The following is a 17,189-nucleotide window of genomic DNA, read 5'->3' on the forward strand; positions in this document are numbered from 1 at the left end:
TTTTCTTGGCAAGATTTGTTAAATCTTAACTGCAGGTATATGTTTGTTATTGTTTTTGTTGTGTACCTTCAAGTAATTTCTGGCTTTTGATGATGCTAAGATGAACCTATCACAGGGTTTTCTTGGCAAGATTTGTTCAGAGAGGGCATTGCCATTTCCTTCCTCTAAGGCCTTTTTCACACAGGAATATATGTGCTTTCATCCCAAAAATGGTTAAAGTGCTGTCATCCTACAAAAGCAAGCCCATTTGCTAATGGTTATCACACACAGAGCACAACAAGGAGTTAAAGACACATCAAAATGGGTCCAATGCAAATTTTGGTATCAAAAGGAGACAAACAAATCTCCTTTGCTAGCATAGAAATACTTTTTCTGTGCATGTTCTGAACTGTCATTTCCACAAGTGCACCCCTCCCACATGTTCCAGGGAGAGGAGGGTGGCTATCTTGTTGGGGATAGCGGTGGGGAGCCTTGCCAGAATGCTCCTGGGCCCTCCTCTGTCTCTTCCTCCTCCCTCCGGCTTGGCTGAGAGAGTGTGACTGTCGCGCTTGTCTCTCTGCCTTTCCTCCTTCCCCTGCTGGCTCTTTGGCAAGCCAGCCTGGGGCCTCAGAGGAGTCCATCCCCGCTGCCTTCCTCCTCCTCCTCCTCCTCTTTGCTCCTGAGCCCCCCTCTGGCGCCACCTCCTCCTCCTCCTAGCTGGGAGAGTGTTCCCAGAGGCTGGGAAAGGAAGAGGAGGAGGAGGTGGGGATGGACTCCTCCAACGCAGCTGCTTGCCCGCTCCTCTGGGGTCTCTTCCTTCAAAGGGGCCAGAAGGAGGAGGAAGGTGGCAGGGATGGAGGAAGGAAGGGAGGAGCTTCTTCACCACTCCTTCCTCCTCCTCCTGGAGCTTGCCTTGGCCCCGGTGAAGGAAGAGGGCCCTGGAGGAGCAGGTGAGCAGCCACGCTGGGGGAGTCCATCTCTACTTCCTCCTCTTCCTTTCCTGCCCTCTGGGAACTCTCTCTCAACTGGAATGAGGAGGAGGGCGGTGGGGATGAACTCTTCCGAGGCCCCAGGCCGGCTTACCAGAGAGCCAGCAGAGGAAAGAGAAGAGGCGGAGAGCCTTTCGCTCCAGGAGGGGGAGGAAGGCAGCGGGGGAGGGAGGGAGCTTCCGGGGGAGTGTGTGTGTATTCCTTAAGAAAAAAGCCTTCTCCTTCTCCCTGGCACAGCAAGGGATGCTGGGAAATCTGGGAAACTAGAGTCATCTGGGGGCTTGTTTTCCACATGGCTGGCATTACATGAAGGGAGTGAATTTGCAAGCAAAATGGACATGTAAATCCGGTAGTTTTGCAAATTTGCTCATTTCTTGATTCCCCTCACATTCTCTCTGGATTCTGTCCCAATTGCATGCAGCGTCATGTGATAACCAGCTGCGAAGTTGTCCCTAATACTCTGGATGACCCTGCATTGCCCCCACTTTAACCTTCCAATTTTCCTCGTGTGATCAAGTACTAATACTGAGAGAACGTGACTTGTCCATGATCACCCACTTAGTTTCCATGGCTGAGTCAAACCCTGGTGCCTCCCAGAGTTTTAGCCCCAGCAGCCATACCAGTACACCATGCTAACTTTAGTTTTCCATCCAAAGAAGAAATATAGTTGCTCATGTGGTTAGTTTGACTGGACAGACTGATAAGGTCTTTTTGGGCATTTGCTAGAGAGGTCTTAGATGAAAGCATGGAGGGAGATGAGTGTCATATGGTAGAGTCCTGCCTAGCCTACTTTCACTTTTTCTTTGTTTGATGAATTTTGACAGGACCAGTATAAACTGTTGGACACATCTGCATGTGTTGTGTGCCTTGCAGTTGTTTCCTACTTATGGCAACCCTATCATTTTTTGGGGGGAGGGGTTGCAAAATTTGTTCAGACGAAGTTTGCCACTGCCTTCCCCTAGGCTAAAACGCTAGTGGTTTCCATGGCTGAGCTGGGAACTGAATACTGGTCTCCAGAGTTGTAGTCCAACACTCAAATCACTTCACCATAGAGTTTATCACACGGGAGGAATTTCTCTTAATTGCAAATGAAAAGAAAGTGGGACCAGAACACATTCACATGAACTCGCTAGTTCAGCAAATTTACATGAATTCAAATTGCATTTGAACTGACTTCCCATTGCCCCAAAATAGCTTGCCATTGTCTGAAATTGCGTGTGATCACCTCTCACGCAATAACATGAAACCCCATGATTGTGTTCAGACTGACTTCCCATTGCCCGAAATTGCGTGTGGTAGTCTATCACACAATAACATTAAACCCCATGATTGCGTTCAGATTGCCATTGGATTATACTTCCAATTTCCCTTGTCTGATAATGTCCCATGCTGGTTCTCAACACACCTACACTGTTCCAAAAGACCAGGAATGCTGATAATCCAGTATCCTTGCTTCCATGGAACAGGGTAAGATATTCAACTGACCAAGTTATTATTTATTTATTTAATGCTGTAGATTTGCACAGCGCTGTACATACAAACAATAAATAGATAAGAGTAAACTTGCCTGTGGAGTACAATCTAAGAAATGAAGAAGTTCTAATACCCTTCAGGTTTTTCCTGTCCACATGGGGAGGACATGAGTGAAGGTACTGTAGTTGTAGATTGTTCTTATTTCCTCTGTCCTCCTTACAGCAAAATTATCTTTGGATAAGAGAAGCAAAATGACTGGCTCAAGGTTACTAAATGACCTTCAAAGTGAAGTGTGGATTTGGATGTGTGTGGCCCTCATCAAAGTGCAATATTCTGTTCACTACCTATACTTTCACCGAAATGAAGGCTTAAATTCCATATGCATATATTTGGAATTAAATCCAAACTGCAAGCTTAACACATACTGTATACAGACACACATAGAGTGTTTTTCTTGGTAAAAGGTAACCAGTTTTGCAAAACTGCCACTATTAGAAATTTTTAGGAAATGTGTGTTTCTGAAATGTATATGAATACATCAAATTACCAATTGTTGTCTTGTTACAAAGGAGTTGAAGGTATCCGGAATCTATGCCCTTTGCTATTCTTACATACATCTTCATGTATCAGGTTATGTGTGGGCAAAAGAAAAATTGTTTGACCTTGACTTTGTCCTTAGATCTATTCCTATTTGCTATTAAATGCTTTACTGGAACAGAAGCATGGTTTTCAACCAATTCCGTGAAGTGTCTAGCTCACAGTAATCTCTAGGAAATATGGAAGCCAAGTATTTCAAAATACAAGCAAAATTCATATTTCACACAACATTGTACAAAAGGAACTTAAAACAACATTGGTTGTGACAGAAAGAATAACATATGATTTGCTAGGCACTGAAAGTCACAGATGGTTTCAGTGTTCATCTCCACTTCTTATATACCCACTAAGATATAGGCAACTCCACCTGAGTCTTCAGTATTTCTGAAAATTGCACAAGCCTTTCAGCAAGAGGTGAAACACAAAGAACTAGTATTAGGCTTACTTAAATTTTTTATTAGAAAGATTTATATATTCCAATTGAGCATGCAAGACTGAGAGTAGCTTGCAATAATTTAAAACATTTTTATTTTATTTTTTTGGTTAAGGAAAACTAACAAATTAACCAAGCAAGCAGCAACCATAGTAAGAGACAGGTGCAAGAGATTAAAAAAACTAACAGATGAACAGCCATTTTCCCATTCTAAGTGAACCCTTAATATTAATCACAGCAGCTCTAAACACCAGTCATTTTTATTAATTATACTAAATATTTGATTTTTTTTTTTAAAAAGGACAGTCTGGAATTATGGCAATATGTATAGCACAGAATAGCATGCAGCAGCATGTTATTAAATCCCCACCCTTTCCCATTTAGGGCATATAGGTAGAAGGCTTTGGGAGTATCACTGCTTTGAGAGCCACACAGAAAAGGAGAATTTAGTACAGAAAAATCTATACTGCATTTAGCCTTTTTTCTGGGTGATAGCAAGCAGCACGATTATCACATTTACTGAAACAAACCCTTGAGACAGAAGCCCAAAATGTTACCATCAAATGAGATACAGCTTGAAACCATCATACCTATCATTAGGAATTGCATGCATTACACATGCAATATCTTCAAATTTTATGGCTTCATGATTGAAACTCATGAAGTTCTTTGTAATGCAACAGGAACTATACACTATACCGATAATTAAATAATGTTTCTTAATTAAAAATATGGAAATAAATCTTTTCAGGTTTTCAAAAACTGAAGGAATTTCTGATTAGACAAAGTCTTCACACCTTCTTTACTGACAGATTGAAATATCCTTTGCCATTTAGAACACTAGCCTGGAGGCATCCTAAAATTAGCCTGCAGCCATATCTCTGTTGAATAATTTCAGATTTTTTAGAAAGCAACCAGGGAGGAGGGGGGAACATGCCTTTGATTTTTACAGATTGATATGAACTGTAAACCATATATGAACAAATGCTTATTAAATCCTTATACACAGACCTCCATTGATTTCTACAAACAAAGCCTATAAAAAGCAGTATAAGGGTTCTAGGATCAATTAACAATCACCCTTCCCACCAATACAGTACAATACAATACAATTAAATAATCACCCCAATTACAACTGAAAAATTACACACACACACAGGCAAACGCCAAGTGTCAAATACACAAAGCACTTTTCTTTTTATAATTTTTTAGTCTAGCAGCTCCTCCTACCAGTATGCTGGGAAATAGCATACAATCTCCACACCAGCTCTTCTAAAGCCATTTCTTCCGTTTTTAGCCAACAGTTCATCCTCGAGCATTAACAAAGATGACCCTTGGGAAGCATTCCTCCCATCATCCGTCCTGAAGGTGGAGGTGGGGAACCTCTAGCACCGTTTGACAAACCACACTGCATTTCAATTACTACTCCACGAGAGATTCTCCTAATACTAGCTCAGAAAGAGGTGTAAAGTCAGGCTCCTTTTTTCCTCTGCAATACACTGGCAGGAGGAGGCTCTTCAGAAAGAGAGAGAGAGAGAAACAGAGTCATGAATGATAATTACATCAATATCACTTTAAAAAGTTCTCCCCTCCTCTGGGAAGTGCTTCTCTGCCGCTGCTGGTTTGTTACTAGATGGCAGAATTATTGCAAAGCTTTTGTTAGCCAATTCTCTTCTCTCTGGAAGATTAAAGCTGGCACATCCCAGGGCTGCTGCACTTCAGCATCAGAAACATGCTGGTGCTGCCTGACTTTCCCTTGGAAAGAGAGAGAGAAGAAAGCCAATGCAGATCCCAATGAAAAGAGCATCTTCGTTCTGAAAGCAAAGGCATGCAGACCTCTTCTTAATCAAATTTAACATCACTACAGACTTACATCATTTTAGGTTCACTGTAAACCCAGAGGCTATACAGTTCTGCTCAAGTGAAGCATGCAGGCAAGCCTTGTAAAGATAGTACCCATTTTAAAATATCTGCTCACACTTTTTAAACAAACAAAAACAGAACAGAAATCCAATTACCAAAGTAATTTACACATTCGTCTATATACTCTCAGCCTTTCAGTGCAGGCCCCCAGCTAAAGGGCTGGATGAAGTTCACTTTATTGTTGTTATTGTGTGCTCTCAAGTTGTTTCCTACTTGGGTTTTCTTGGCAAGATCTGTTCAGGGTTTTCTTTTTCTTTTTGCCATTGCTTTCCTCTGAGGCTGAGAGAGTGTGACTTGCCTAAGGCCACCAAGTGAGTTCCCCTGATCAAGAGGGGGGGATTCAAACCCTGATCTCCAGAGTCCAATCCAACACCAAAACCACTACACCATGTGGCTTACATGAGTTAATTAAAAACAAAACAGTAGCCTTGATGATCCATTAGAAATAACAACAGTAAAATCCACATATATACAATATGTTTATTAGGACCAATCAGAAGGACAGAAAAGTGGGAAAACCTTCACTGTCTAGGTAGTACCAAAAAGAAAAAGAAAAAAAGGAGAAGAAACAGAAAGGTCCAAAAATTAGGCCAGGTGTTGCAGTCATAAAGTTTTGCAGTTAAACTCAATCTCAAGACAGAGACTGCAGCCTGATTGGCTCTGTGGTAGGTGAGCAGATATGGGCCTACACCTAGTAATACCTACTAGGACAGAAAACTAGACTGGTTGTGTTGAATGAGATTCTGAAACATTTAGCTAGTAAGTTCAAAGGCAAAGTAGAACTGAATGATGCTTGGATAGTTCATTTATAGATTGTTCTTTATTACTTCCTTGTGTCCCACAAATGCAACAACAGAATGGCATATACATTTCTATACTGCTTATCAGTGGAAAACTGTTACATAGATTGTAACCAGCTGAACCCAAAGGGTGCTAAGCAATGGCTCCTCTTCATCCCGGAAAGAAATGACCAGTGAGGTAGCACAGGGTTCTCTCCTAGGCCCAGTGCTATCCAACATCTCTATCAATGATTTGGATGAAGAAATAGAAGGCATGCTTATCAAATTTGCAGATGATACCAAATTAGGAGGAGTTGCTAATACCCCAGAGGGGAGGATCAAAATTGAAGAAGACCTGAATATATTGGAAAGCTGGGCCAAAGCTAACAAAATAAATTTCAACAGGGAGAAATGTAAGGTACTGCACTTAGGGTGGAAAAATGAAATGCTTAGATATAGGATGGGGGACACTTAGCTTAACGAGATTAGGTGTGAAAGGGATTTAGGAGTCCTAGTATACCACAAGTTGAGTCTACTGCAGCTAAAAAGGCCAATGCGATGTTAGGCTGCATCAACAGAAGTATATTGACTAAAGATCAAAGGAAATAACAGTACCACTGTGTTCTGCTTTGGTCAGGCCTCACCTGGAATACTGTGTACAATTCTGGGCACCACAATTCAAAAGAGATGTTGACAAATTGGTGAATGTCTAAAGGAGGGTCACTAAAACGGGGAAGGATCTGGAAATTATGACTTATGAAGAAAGACCTGGGGAGCTGGGTATGTTTAGCCGGGGGAAGAGATGGTTAAGGGGTGATGTGACAGCCCTGTTTATGTATTTGAAGGGGTATCACATTGAGGATGGAGCAAGCTTGTTTTCTGCTGCTCCAGAGATTAGAACATGGAACAATGGATGCAAGCTACAGGAAAAGAGATTCCAACTCAACCTTAGGAGGAACTTCTTGACAGTAAGAGCTGTTAGACAGTGGAACACACTCCCTCAAAGTGTGGTGGGGTCTCCTTCTTTGGAGGTCTCTAAACAGAGCTGGATGGCCATCTGTCAGGAGTACTTTGATTGTGATTTCCTGCATGGCAGGGGGGTTGGACTGGATGGCCCTTATGGTCTCTTCCAACTCTATGATTCTATGATTCCAACTCAACACTCTCTAAGCAATTTACAATCTGTTAACTAATTTCTCCCAACAAGCTGGGTACTCATTTTACCATCCTACGAAAGGATGGAAGGCTGAGTCAACCTTGGAGCCTTGGGATTGAATAAACAAACTTGTGGCTGCAGTACTGGCATTTAAGCACTGTGCCATCAGCGCTCCCTAACTCATTTAACTCACATAGGATGAAGCTGTGTGGTCAAGGCCATGAAGCATCTTACTAGTTTCCTTACTGGTGTTTCTGTGGCACTCCACAGACGAGAGTGATGACAAGCTTCAGATTCAGCTGCATTTAACTTTGCAAACCTAGAATCTTATTAAGCCTTCAGAGTAGTACAGTATTAGGACCACTTCACACATATGGTAAGAAATAACATATGCACTGTCATATATGAAAATCATTTTGCTGTCTCTTTGGCCAAAATTAGTGTGTACACTCTCTTTTCTTTTCAATACATCTCTCTAGGTAAGATATTATACGTTAAATCACCTCATTATGAATTGACTGCAAACTGTATGTTGATTAAAATAAGTGTTCTCACACTTATTTTAAAGATGAGAACTAAAAATAGCTGGGGATCATTATTTATTCCAAAGTGGGGGGAAATGTAAATTTTCCCCATTAGAACAGCAAGCTGAGCTGAAATACAATCAAGTTTTAATCTTCAAAGTTACATGGACCTGGTGCACAGTTGGCCAGAGATAAAACACAAGATGATGCACCTCCCATTTCAGATACAAAAGCCAATTGGTCTTGCCACTGAATCTTCTTTCAACAGCCTTCATCAGCTGAGGACAGAAGACTAACGTAAGACAGAAGACTAGCTCAAGGTAGTCTAGAACATATTACTCTGCTCTCACACAAAGGAATAGTCCACCTGAAGCAGACATCTCATTTTGCCTAATGGGAGGGCCAACCTCAAATGCACAGTCAGTGCCATAAAACAAGCAGGCAAAGATGGAGAATGCCTGTTGTTACCTATTTCTCATCTTAGTTTCTGATACTAGTGGAATTTAGAAGGATATGGCTGCAGTGCAATGATGGTGCTTTTGTATTTGGCAATCAGTGTGTCAGGATACAAGCTGGCAGTGAATCTTGATGAAGCAACAGGCAAGTTGAAGACCTCAGAGTGATTTGCAGAGGAAGTTTTATTTTGGGGGTATAAAAGAGAGAAAGCAAGCCTTGCAAGATCAGAGAGGGGCAAGAGAAGTGGAAGTGGTGGTAGAACTGAAAAATAAATATTGGGGAGCAAATATTAAGTGGCTGTTTCCTTCTAAATGTTTGGTTGCAAGTAGTTGGAAAATATGATTAAGTATTTATACAGTAGTTTAAGACTTAATATAGATTAAGTATTCATATTATAGGATTAAGTATTTATCCTATGAGCTTAGAGGTATATTTATGTAGTAATCATCTGATGAGGTTTTAGGTCCCCCCCCAACTCGTCTAATGTTGTAAATCCAATGAGAAAAATTCTGGGAGATTCACGTCTTCACAAAATATGGTTATGTAATGTTGTAGTTTTAACTAGGTACTGCTGAGTGGTAGCAACAAATTGCTTTATCCTTCTTTTTCTTTTCTTTTTACAATTGTTCATAATCTTTTCCAGTTTTTAAATATTCACCCTCATGAGACAAGCTGCCTCTGATCAAGCCTTTGCTCCCAATCCTTCACAAATTTTCACTTTTAAAATAATTAATCTGATTTAGTAACAAGACAAGAGAACAGAATTTTACTTGGTATTCAAGTCTTGCTTTTTACTCTCCAAAAGACTTGTCAAAAAATGAAGTGATGATTTCAACACATCTAGCATTTACAAGTAGGCCTCCTTGGATCACAACCCAAGAGGCAACTACAATTATGATCCACCATTTTTCAATTCTCAGACCCGATTGCAGGGGAGCTAGTGAAGCAGACTCCCTAAGAAAGTAAAAAAGACATAAAAATAAAACAGTATCACTAAAACATCAGCAGTATTATCATTTTCTGCTGTCAGAAACAGACAAGCATCTAGTTAGAACAATGAATCTCAAATTGCAAAGTAAGTACATTGACCACTGTACTGAACTAATGTACATAAGCAATGTTTATTTGCCAGCTGCTGTTCCACATCACAATACAGTATCGTCCTGTGTCATAATTCATTGGGAAATCATCCAAAATAATAAAAGATAATGAGGGCTTGTTAAGCCTGGTCTCTACCATAGCCACAAGGCCATTAAATTTAAACGAAAATCATGCACTGATACTAAAGGGTCTCCAGAAGTGTGGTCTTCAGTTTTTTAGTTTTTAAAAGGGATACAGGCAGGTCACATACTCTTAGCCTCAGAGGAAGGCAAGGGCAAACCTCCTCTGAACAAATCTTGCCAAGAAAACCCCATGACAGGTTTTTGTTAGGGTCACTGTAAGTGGAAAATGACATGAAGGTACACAACAACAACAACAACAACAACCAGGTTTACCTCAGTTAACAAAGCCTCTGACAAAGATGGTCCTTAGAGCCCAGCCCCATTTTTCCTTTTGTCTAGGTGGAAGGTGTATTTTTTTTTCACCATTAGCATTTAGAGGATGGTGAGTGAAGACAGAGACTTTCATGTTGAGTTGTAGCAGTGTGCCCACAATAAACAGTGCAATAAAGCTTGATTTAGGAAAGAATGGGAGTCTACTCTAGGTGATCTTAGTGCAGCTGTGTGTGCCTATGTACCACAGGTAAGGTAGGATGCCTCCAGAATCACTTACTGAGCACCCACAGTTTCAAAATATCAAACACACACACACACACACACTCCAAAAAGCAAACCTCGAGCATTCATAGATTTTTATATCCATGGGGGAGTCCTGGAACAAAACCCCAACACATAATAAGGGCCAACTGTATTTCAGCCTTTGGTAACAAAGTTTCTGTTAAAGAAGCAATGCCCAGGAACACATCTACTTTGTTAATGGAAGTACCTATACGCTGTATTCCTGCATGACAGGGAGCTGGACTGGATGGCCCTTGTAATCTTTTCCATAGAATCTCTGATTCTATGAATAATTATAGTGAAATAAAATTTGTCTGTAGCCTGCAATATCATCTTCAGGATTGGAGTGGAGGCAAAGAAAGACCAACCAAAGGGGAGGGGGCAGGGAAAAGAGAAAGTAGAGGGGAAAAGAGAGAGTACTCTAGTTGGGTATGACTGAGGAATATAAAGCCATTGTAAAGCTGGGTGCTTTTACTAGTCATCAATAAAAGCATTATCAAAAGCAAACTAATTTGCTCAACTTGTAACAGGAAATTATATTAAAAGAGTTGAAAGACTATTGTTGAATTGATCATTGATTATTCCTTGTTTTTCAATTTTATGAAAAAATCTTTGAAGATTTTTTTCTGTGTGACTTCACCAACAGCTCTTCATTATTGACTTTGTTTGCCTTCTTTCCCCTTCTTTATCAGCAGATTGATAAAAGCGCGTTTAAACTGACATATCTAAATTAGTGAATTTGGAAAGGCAACTGCAGTTGCATTTTAAGATATAAAAATTCACATTTTCAAAAAATTTCTCCATCACTTAGTTTGCTAATTTGTAATTTGAGGTCACTTAGGGGCTCAACAGATGGGTGGCCAAATGCTGCCTCTTTTAGCCCTGGATCATTGCCGCAGACACGCCGTGGCAACGATCCGTTCCCTCTCAGGAGCAAAAAGAAGCTTCTGTAAGCAGCTTCCTGGAAGGAGTGCCATAGTGGAGCTCGCGTGCCATGATGACTTCCCTTCCGGTCAGCGCCGTTTAGGCACTGCACCACCCTTGCATCATAATGGTGTGCCTTATGTGGATTGACACATGCCATAATGGCACATAGGGCTTTGAGTATGTAAACGTTCAGCCCTGATTCAGCCCTAGTATGCAATCAGGCTGGCACAAAGTGCCAGTCTGTACTGCCCCTTACTTTGCTAATTTGTAATGTAAGCCTTAAGATTTTGTGGTAGAACACTGTCCAAACATATTTGGGTATTATCTAATGTTCAGCATAGGTGCAATCTAGGTTCAAAACACACTGCAGAAATAATCCAGTTTGAGACTGCTTGAACTACCCTGGATCAATGCTAGGGAATTCTGGGAACTGTGGTCTTGTGAGACATCCCCAGCTCCCTAAGGCGTTCCTCATAGGACATGGTTTCCAGACCCTTCACAATTTTAGCTGCCCTCCTTTGGACACGCTCCAGTTTATCAACATCTTTTTTGAATTGTGGTGCCCAGAACTGGATACAGTATTCCATGCTCTCTTTATTGCTGATAATCCAATTAAGAAAACTGAGGTGAATACCTTAGAATCTCAAGATGTCCTAGAACATAATTAAAACCCCAGACTCACCATGCTTTCTTGAACTTGGATACAGGGGAGAATTTAGTATCCATGTTCTGCTCGTCATCTACAGAGCACCCTCTGTCATCACTGCCCTTGTGTGAAAAACAACATATCTGAAGAGTTCCTGTTCCTGTTGACATGAAGGGTTTCCATGTTAGCAAAGAGATGATTTTTCAGAGGTTTTGCATGCATGGAGAACTTTCATGCAAACAAGGCCTTCTTTACAGATGTATCATCTTCCATGTGAGGAAAGTGATAACGTAAGGGATGGGACTAGGGATCTTGGTCCTTTGTTCAAGAAATGATGACAAGCATCTTAACAAGGATTTAGTTTTGATCCAATGTGCAATAATCATATTCCTGTAGCTATGTGTGATAGGTTTTCAAAAAATAAGCATATTATCTTAAAACAGTGTTGCCTCTAAAGAACGAGACCTTGAACACAATAATAAATAATGATATATTGGAAGGGGGTAGATATTTTCCAGAACTGTCTCCAGACATAATGAAACTTGAAAAAGCATAAGCGGTCATTAAGCACAGTATTTAAAGACTTCATTTATTTTAACAAAACTGAATGATAAAGAGACTGAATTGAAGACATCTGGTGATAAACTTCATTTTAATAGTTTAACACTGTTTAATAGTTTGATTGTGAAAGGGTTACAAAGTTCTCGGGAGCCATATACACTTTTAAATTAACTATGGTAAAATAAAGCCCTCTTAATCTACACTCCTAATGAATTGGATGTAAAGAGATTAGTAAAGGGCAATGCAATATTAATTTAAGAGAAAGTTAGGCTAATCTCAACAAATATAGTAAATGGCTTTTTAATAAAAGATCATCTTTTACTGTCAAATGTGGCATTAATTCTAAAGGCATTTCAGGACAGAACAAGAGAACATTACTGGTACCTTGTCAGTTTCACTACATATCAAAGAAAAGTAGAATTTGCCCTTGGAGAATAAGCTGACTCAGTATTTCATAATAAAATGGGATATAGTTACACTATTCTTTCTATTCTACAACCTTTCCAGTTATCATTAAGATAGTATTTTGTAAGTACACACCTAACTTAAAAACCAAGAGCTTTGGTGTGATAATATTAAAGAAAATAATTTTCTATCTATCTATTCATCCATATAATTTTATATGTAAAGTACCCAAATTGCACCTAGCTTTCTTTAAGTGAAATTGTTTCCTAGGGTACTCTATTCACACTTCTATAAATGAGCCCATCAAACATGTGGATGTTTTAACACTGCAAGAGCCAATTAATCACCTAAGAAAATTGAACCTGGATATAGGAGAATTTTGTACAAGTCCCATCTACTGGGGAAAAGACCAAGCCACAGTTAATACCAGGAATACAACCAGTAAATGGAAAGGATTAACAACCTGTCATTATTTTACATGTCATTCTCTCAAGTAAAACCATGTTTTGTCAGGTAAACAATGTTGGGTTGCGTAAAGCCAGCCAATGCCAAATTAAGCCAGATTCCTCTTTTGGTTCAGTAGATCCACACCAGTTTCTCCCTCTGATCCTACCAAGTTCTACTCAGCATTTCCCCTCTTAATCAAATATTTACTAATCTACAAATGGAACACAACAAACAAACTTGTCTTTGTACAGTATCATCCTATTTTTTTTAAAAAAACAAAACCCTGCATAACACTTCAGAAAAAGTTATGCTATGAATTTACAGAAATTTGTGTGTTTGTGAATCAAAAGGATTGCATGGAAGACAAGTGTCTGCAGATTTCCAAACTACATCTCCCTGCCCCTAGTTTCTTTCATTTTCAGCCAGCATTGAAGGACCATGCTTAGAAAGAAGGGTTATAAAAAGGGACCCTTTCACACTACACAATGTAGCACTACGACGCCATCTTTATGATCATGACTGCATCGTTTGGAATCTTGGGGTTTGTAGTTTGGTGATCCTAGGTGACCCCTAGAAGCCAATATGCTCAAACTGAGGCCATCATACTTCAGCCACATCATGAGAAGGCATGACTCATTAGAAAAGACAATAATGCTGGGGAAGGTTGAGGGTAGTAGAAAGAGAGGAAGACTGCATGCCAGATAGCAAGACTGAATCAGGGAGGCCATGGGCATGAATCTAAAAGTCTTAAGCAGAGCATTGAAGGACAGAGGGCCTTGGAGATGTCTCATCTAAAGGGTCACCATGAGTCAAGTTGACTCAAGGGCAGCTAACAACAACCATTATGCACTAGACCTCCCTGGTGGAGAATACTAATTACCCATCCTAAAATAGTAAAATCCAGGATTCCATAGGAAGGCACCATGGTTGTTAAAGTGGAATCACAGAGCTATAATTGTGCAGTCCCAAGGTACATAGGGGACAATTATACATTTTCTGTAAATTGTAATCTATTCCCTCTTGCATGGCTATACATCTTCTTAAAATCACATATCTACATAGATGTAAATCCCCTTATCACATCATATTATAAATTGTCTATAGATCATGCAAGAATATAATTGTGGAGACAAAAGGCAGAGTAGAGCCTTGGCACTAGCCAATGAGAGTGAAGACAGAAAAAGGTGGGGCCTGCTTCCAGGAATGAGTATATAAGAGGGAGGAGTAGGCTTAAAAGGGGGTGATATTTAGTGTGCCCTGAGGGGTGAAGAGCTGTTGAGGCTAGGTTAGGCTGCTGAGAGGGGCAATTAGAAAGGGTTTTAGGTACCCAAGAAAGGGACGAAGAATGCCCTTAATTATACTGTTGTAGTGCCCTGCAGGAGACAGTGAACTTTATCGCACAGGGCTCCTGGGATGCGACGAGAACGATCCCAAAGGAGCCAGGAAGGTAATGGAACGAGTGGGGGATGCATTTTACTGTACACAGAGTCCCTCCTTCTGTTTTGAACAGTTCTCAAAAATCTCCTCCTCGGGAACGGATGGGGAATGGAACGGAAGGAGTGAGGGACTTGTGTGTGTGATAAAATGTGTCCCCCACTCATCCCAAGCTCCTTCTGTTCCGTTCTGAGAGCGGTCCGTGGGAGCCCTGTGCGAGTCACAGGTAACCAGAAGGGTTATAAGATACAGAAGTTTAATAAGGGTTCTGTAAGAGTCTGTAAGGGAACATATATAAAGCTATAAAGAAATAATTACCAAGGCAAACTAAAGAAACTGTTAAACTGTGTAACTAATGGAAGTATTTATACAACGTATCCATTGTGAACACCATCCACTAAAAGAGATACTATATTCAGCCTGATTTGCAAATATATGTTTATTATCATCCCTTCACTGGCTCTCCTTCCCCTTCCGTATTCAGTATAAGCTTCTGTTGTTAACTTTTAAAGTTCTGTGTGGGCTGCCCCCCCCCATTTATCTGAACTTCTTTCTCCCCACATTCCCATTCATACCCTTCATTCTGGTAGTCAAGGTCTGCTGTCCCAGCCCAGGCTCTCCACTGCCCCGTTATGCCTGCCATAATTTTGCAGGTTCTTTGGCATTGTTTTCCTTTCTTCATCATTTAGATCCTTGTTACATGCCCCTAAGTTTTACCCTCGACTTATCCAAGGGTCATATCAAAATCCATAATTTTACCTCCAAAACTTGACCTCGACTTATACATGAGGTCAACTTATAATCGAGTATATACAGTAATTGTATCTTGTATTACTATCTATTGTTTTATATGTATTTTGTAGAATGTACGCCATTGGCAGGTTTCATTTTTAGCAATTTTATTGTCTGTATGTACAGTGCTGTATAAATCTACAGTGCTATGTAAATAAAGTATAATAATAGTAACAACAATAACAATAATAAATACATTTCTTACTTTGTTTCAACAAGCAGCTGTCTGAAGTGATTCCAAAGACATATTAAAAACGCTACCAACATTGAGAAAAGTATTTTAGGTTTGGAACTCATAAGATAGTGGGTGCATGGCTGTCAAAGAATAGTTGGTGCCAAGCTGGGGGGAAATTTGAAACCCAAAGTGTTGGCATCTAAAGAGAGTTATAATACAGAAGACACTTGTATTATGACAGTGAGGAATTGGTGGGATAATGGCCATCACCTTCACATAATTGGTGGCAGCACTGGGATAAAAAGATCCATTGGGCTGCCATCCAAGAAAGTAGTTGTGTGAGTGAGTCTCATCGTGAGATGAATATTTAAAGTCCTGGCAAGGTCATATAAGAAACACTGATATGGTCACTGTCATGGTAGATTTAAAGAAACCACTAGTCATAAAGCTGGAGAAAAACCTCACCTCTCTGTCAAGAACAGAACAGTAACAAGAAACACCTGATTCAGGGATAGTCTACATGTACATGTTATCATGTGAACTGCTGTGAATTTTCATACATTTGCATCAACACTTGTCTTCACTTTCCTGTGCAAATTCATATTTATTTACTCTTCCTCTGCCAAAAAAGCCCAATGAACAGGTCAATTCCAATGCCACCTTCTGATGGAACAGCCATGCAAATCCATGCAAGTGGACAGTCACACATTTGATAATGTGCATACTTGTGGACACTCCAATAAAAACCGCAAATTCCCCTGCCACAAAAAGCCCAAATTCTATCACATGTGGCCAGGTTGCAGTCTATTCAAATCGAATGAGGAGTATTTAAATGATGTAGACAAGCCCTATGGAACAAGTTAGGTCCAATGCCACCTTCTGAACAATCTATATAAGTAGATTACCCACATATTTAAGTTGTCCAGACACAAGTTAAAAATCGGTCTCTTTTCCATCAGAGCATATGGACTGATAATAAGCAATTCTGTCAAAAACTGACTGAAAAGGAAAATACAGGAATTCCAATAATTCAATAGTCAATACCAGTATCAATTTCTTTTTCTTTAAAGAGGGAATGAAGATTGTAAAATGAATATTACAAACATTCTCAATTAACAAAAGTTTGTTTTTCCATCTACATTTGCTCGAAGGTTATTACAAACCTCTTCTGCAGCTTACTTCAGAATCCCAATCCCCTTTCTTCCACAATATCCACTTCCTAAAGTTTAATAAATGTGTTACCCACTGTTTGATTAATGTGGGGGGGGGGGGGGGGTTTGGGCGTTAACTGTGCTAAACGACAGATTATTTGCAGTGAATGGATTTCCTTGGAAACAAAATGATCACTTGTTTTATGAAAGAGGGGTGCATTTTTTGAAGCAAGGATCATACCAACTTGGAAGAGATCTACCAGGTCCTTTAAGCAGGCATCTTTTAATCCTCAACATTGTTCAAAAAGTGCTGAGGCTTGGCTACTTCTATTTTTCTGGTTATTATTATGAATTCTACCTCTGTTATGTACAAGTGTCCCCATTTTTATAAATTAAGCTACTTAGATGGAAAAAGAAAAATATTTTAACACAGAGAGGATTCACTCTTCAGGCTTTTTTGTGTGATACACATGCACACACACTGCTTAGACACTGTGACTTACTCTCAGCCATCTATCTGTCATCAGCCATGCCACTGTAATTCAACAGCGGCACCTACTGGGC

General features: G+C 40.0%; 1 protein-coding gene across 2 annotated transcripts in view; it reads right to left on the minus strand.

Annotated features, from left to right (window-relative positions):
• Positions 1-17,189, minus strand: part of MCF2L (MCF.2 cell line derived transforming sequence like) — a 142,480-nt gene that overhangs the window by 105,743 nt on the left and 19,548 nt on the right. The window contains exon 1 of one of the 2 annotated variants that reach the window (XM_042457229.1): positions 4,702-4,986. The exons of the other annotated variant lie outside the window; for it this stretch is intronic. Within the exon in view, the coding sequence (XP_042313163.1) occupies positions 4,702-4,780 (79 nt within the window). The 5' untranslated portion in view covers positions 4,781-4,986. Of the gene's footprint in view, positions 1-4,701; positions 4,987-17,189 lie in introns of those variants that run through there. 2 annotated transcript variants of the gene reach the window in all.

This window comes from Sceloporus undulatus, chromosome 3 (assembly GCF_019175285.1).
Source record: "Sceloporus undulatus isolate JIND9_A2432 ecotype Alabama chromosome 3, SceUnd_v1.1, whole genome shotgun sequence".
NCBI classification, from domain to species: Eukaryota; Metazoa; Chordata; class Lepidosauria; order Squamata; family Phrynosomatidae; genus Sceloporus; species Sceloporus undulatus.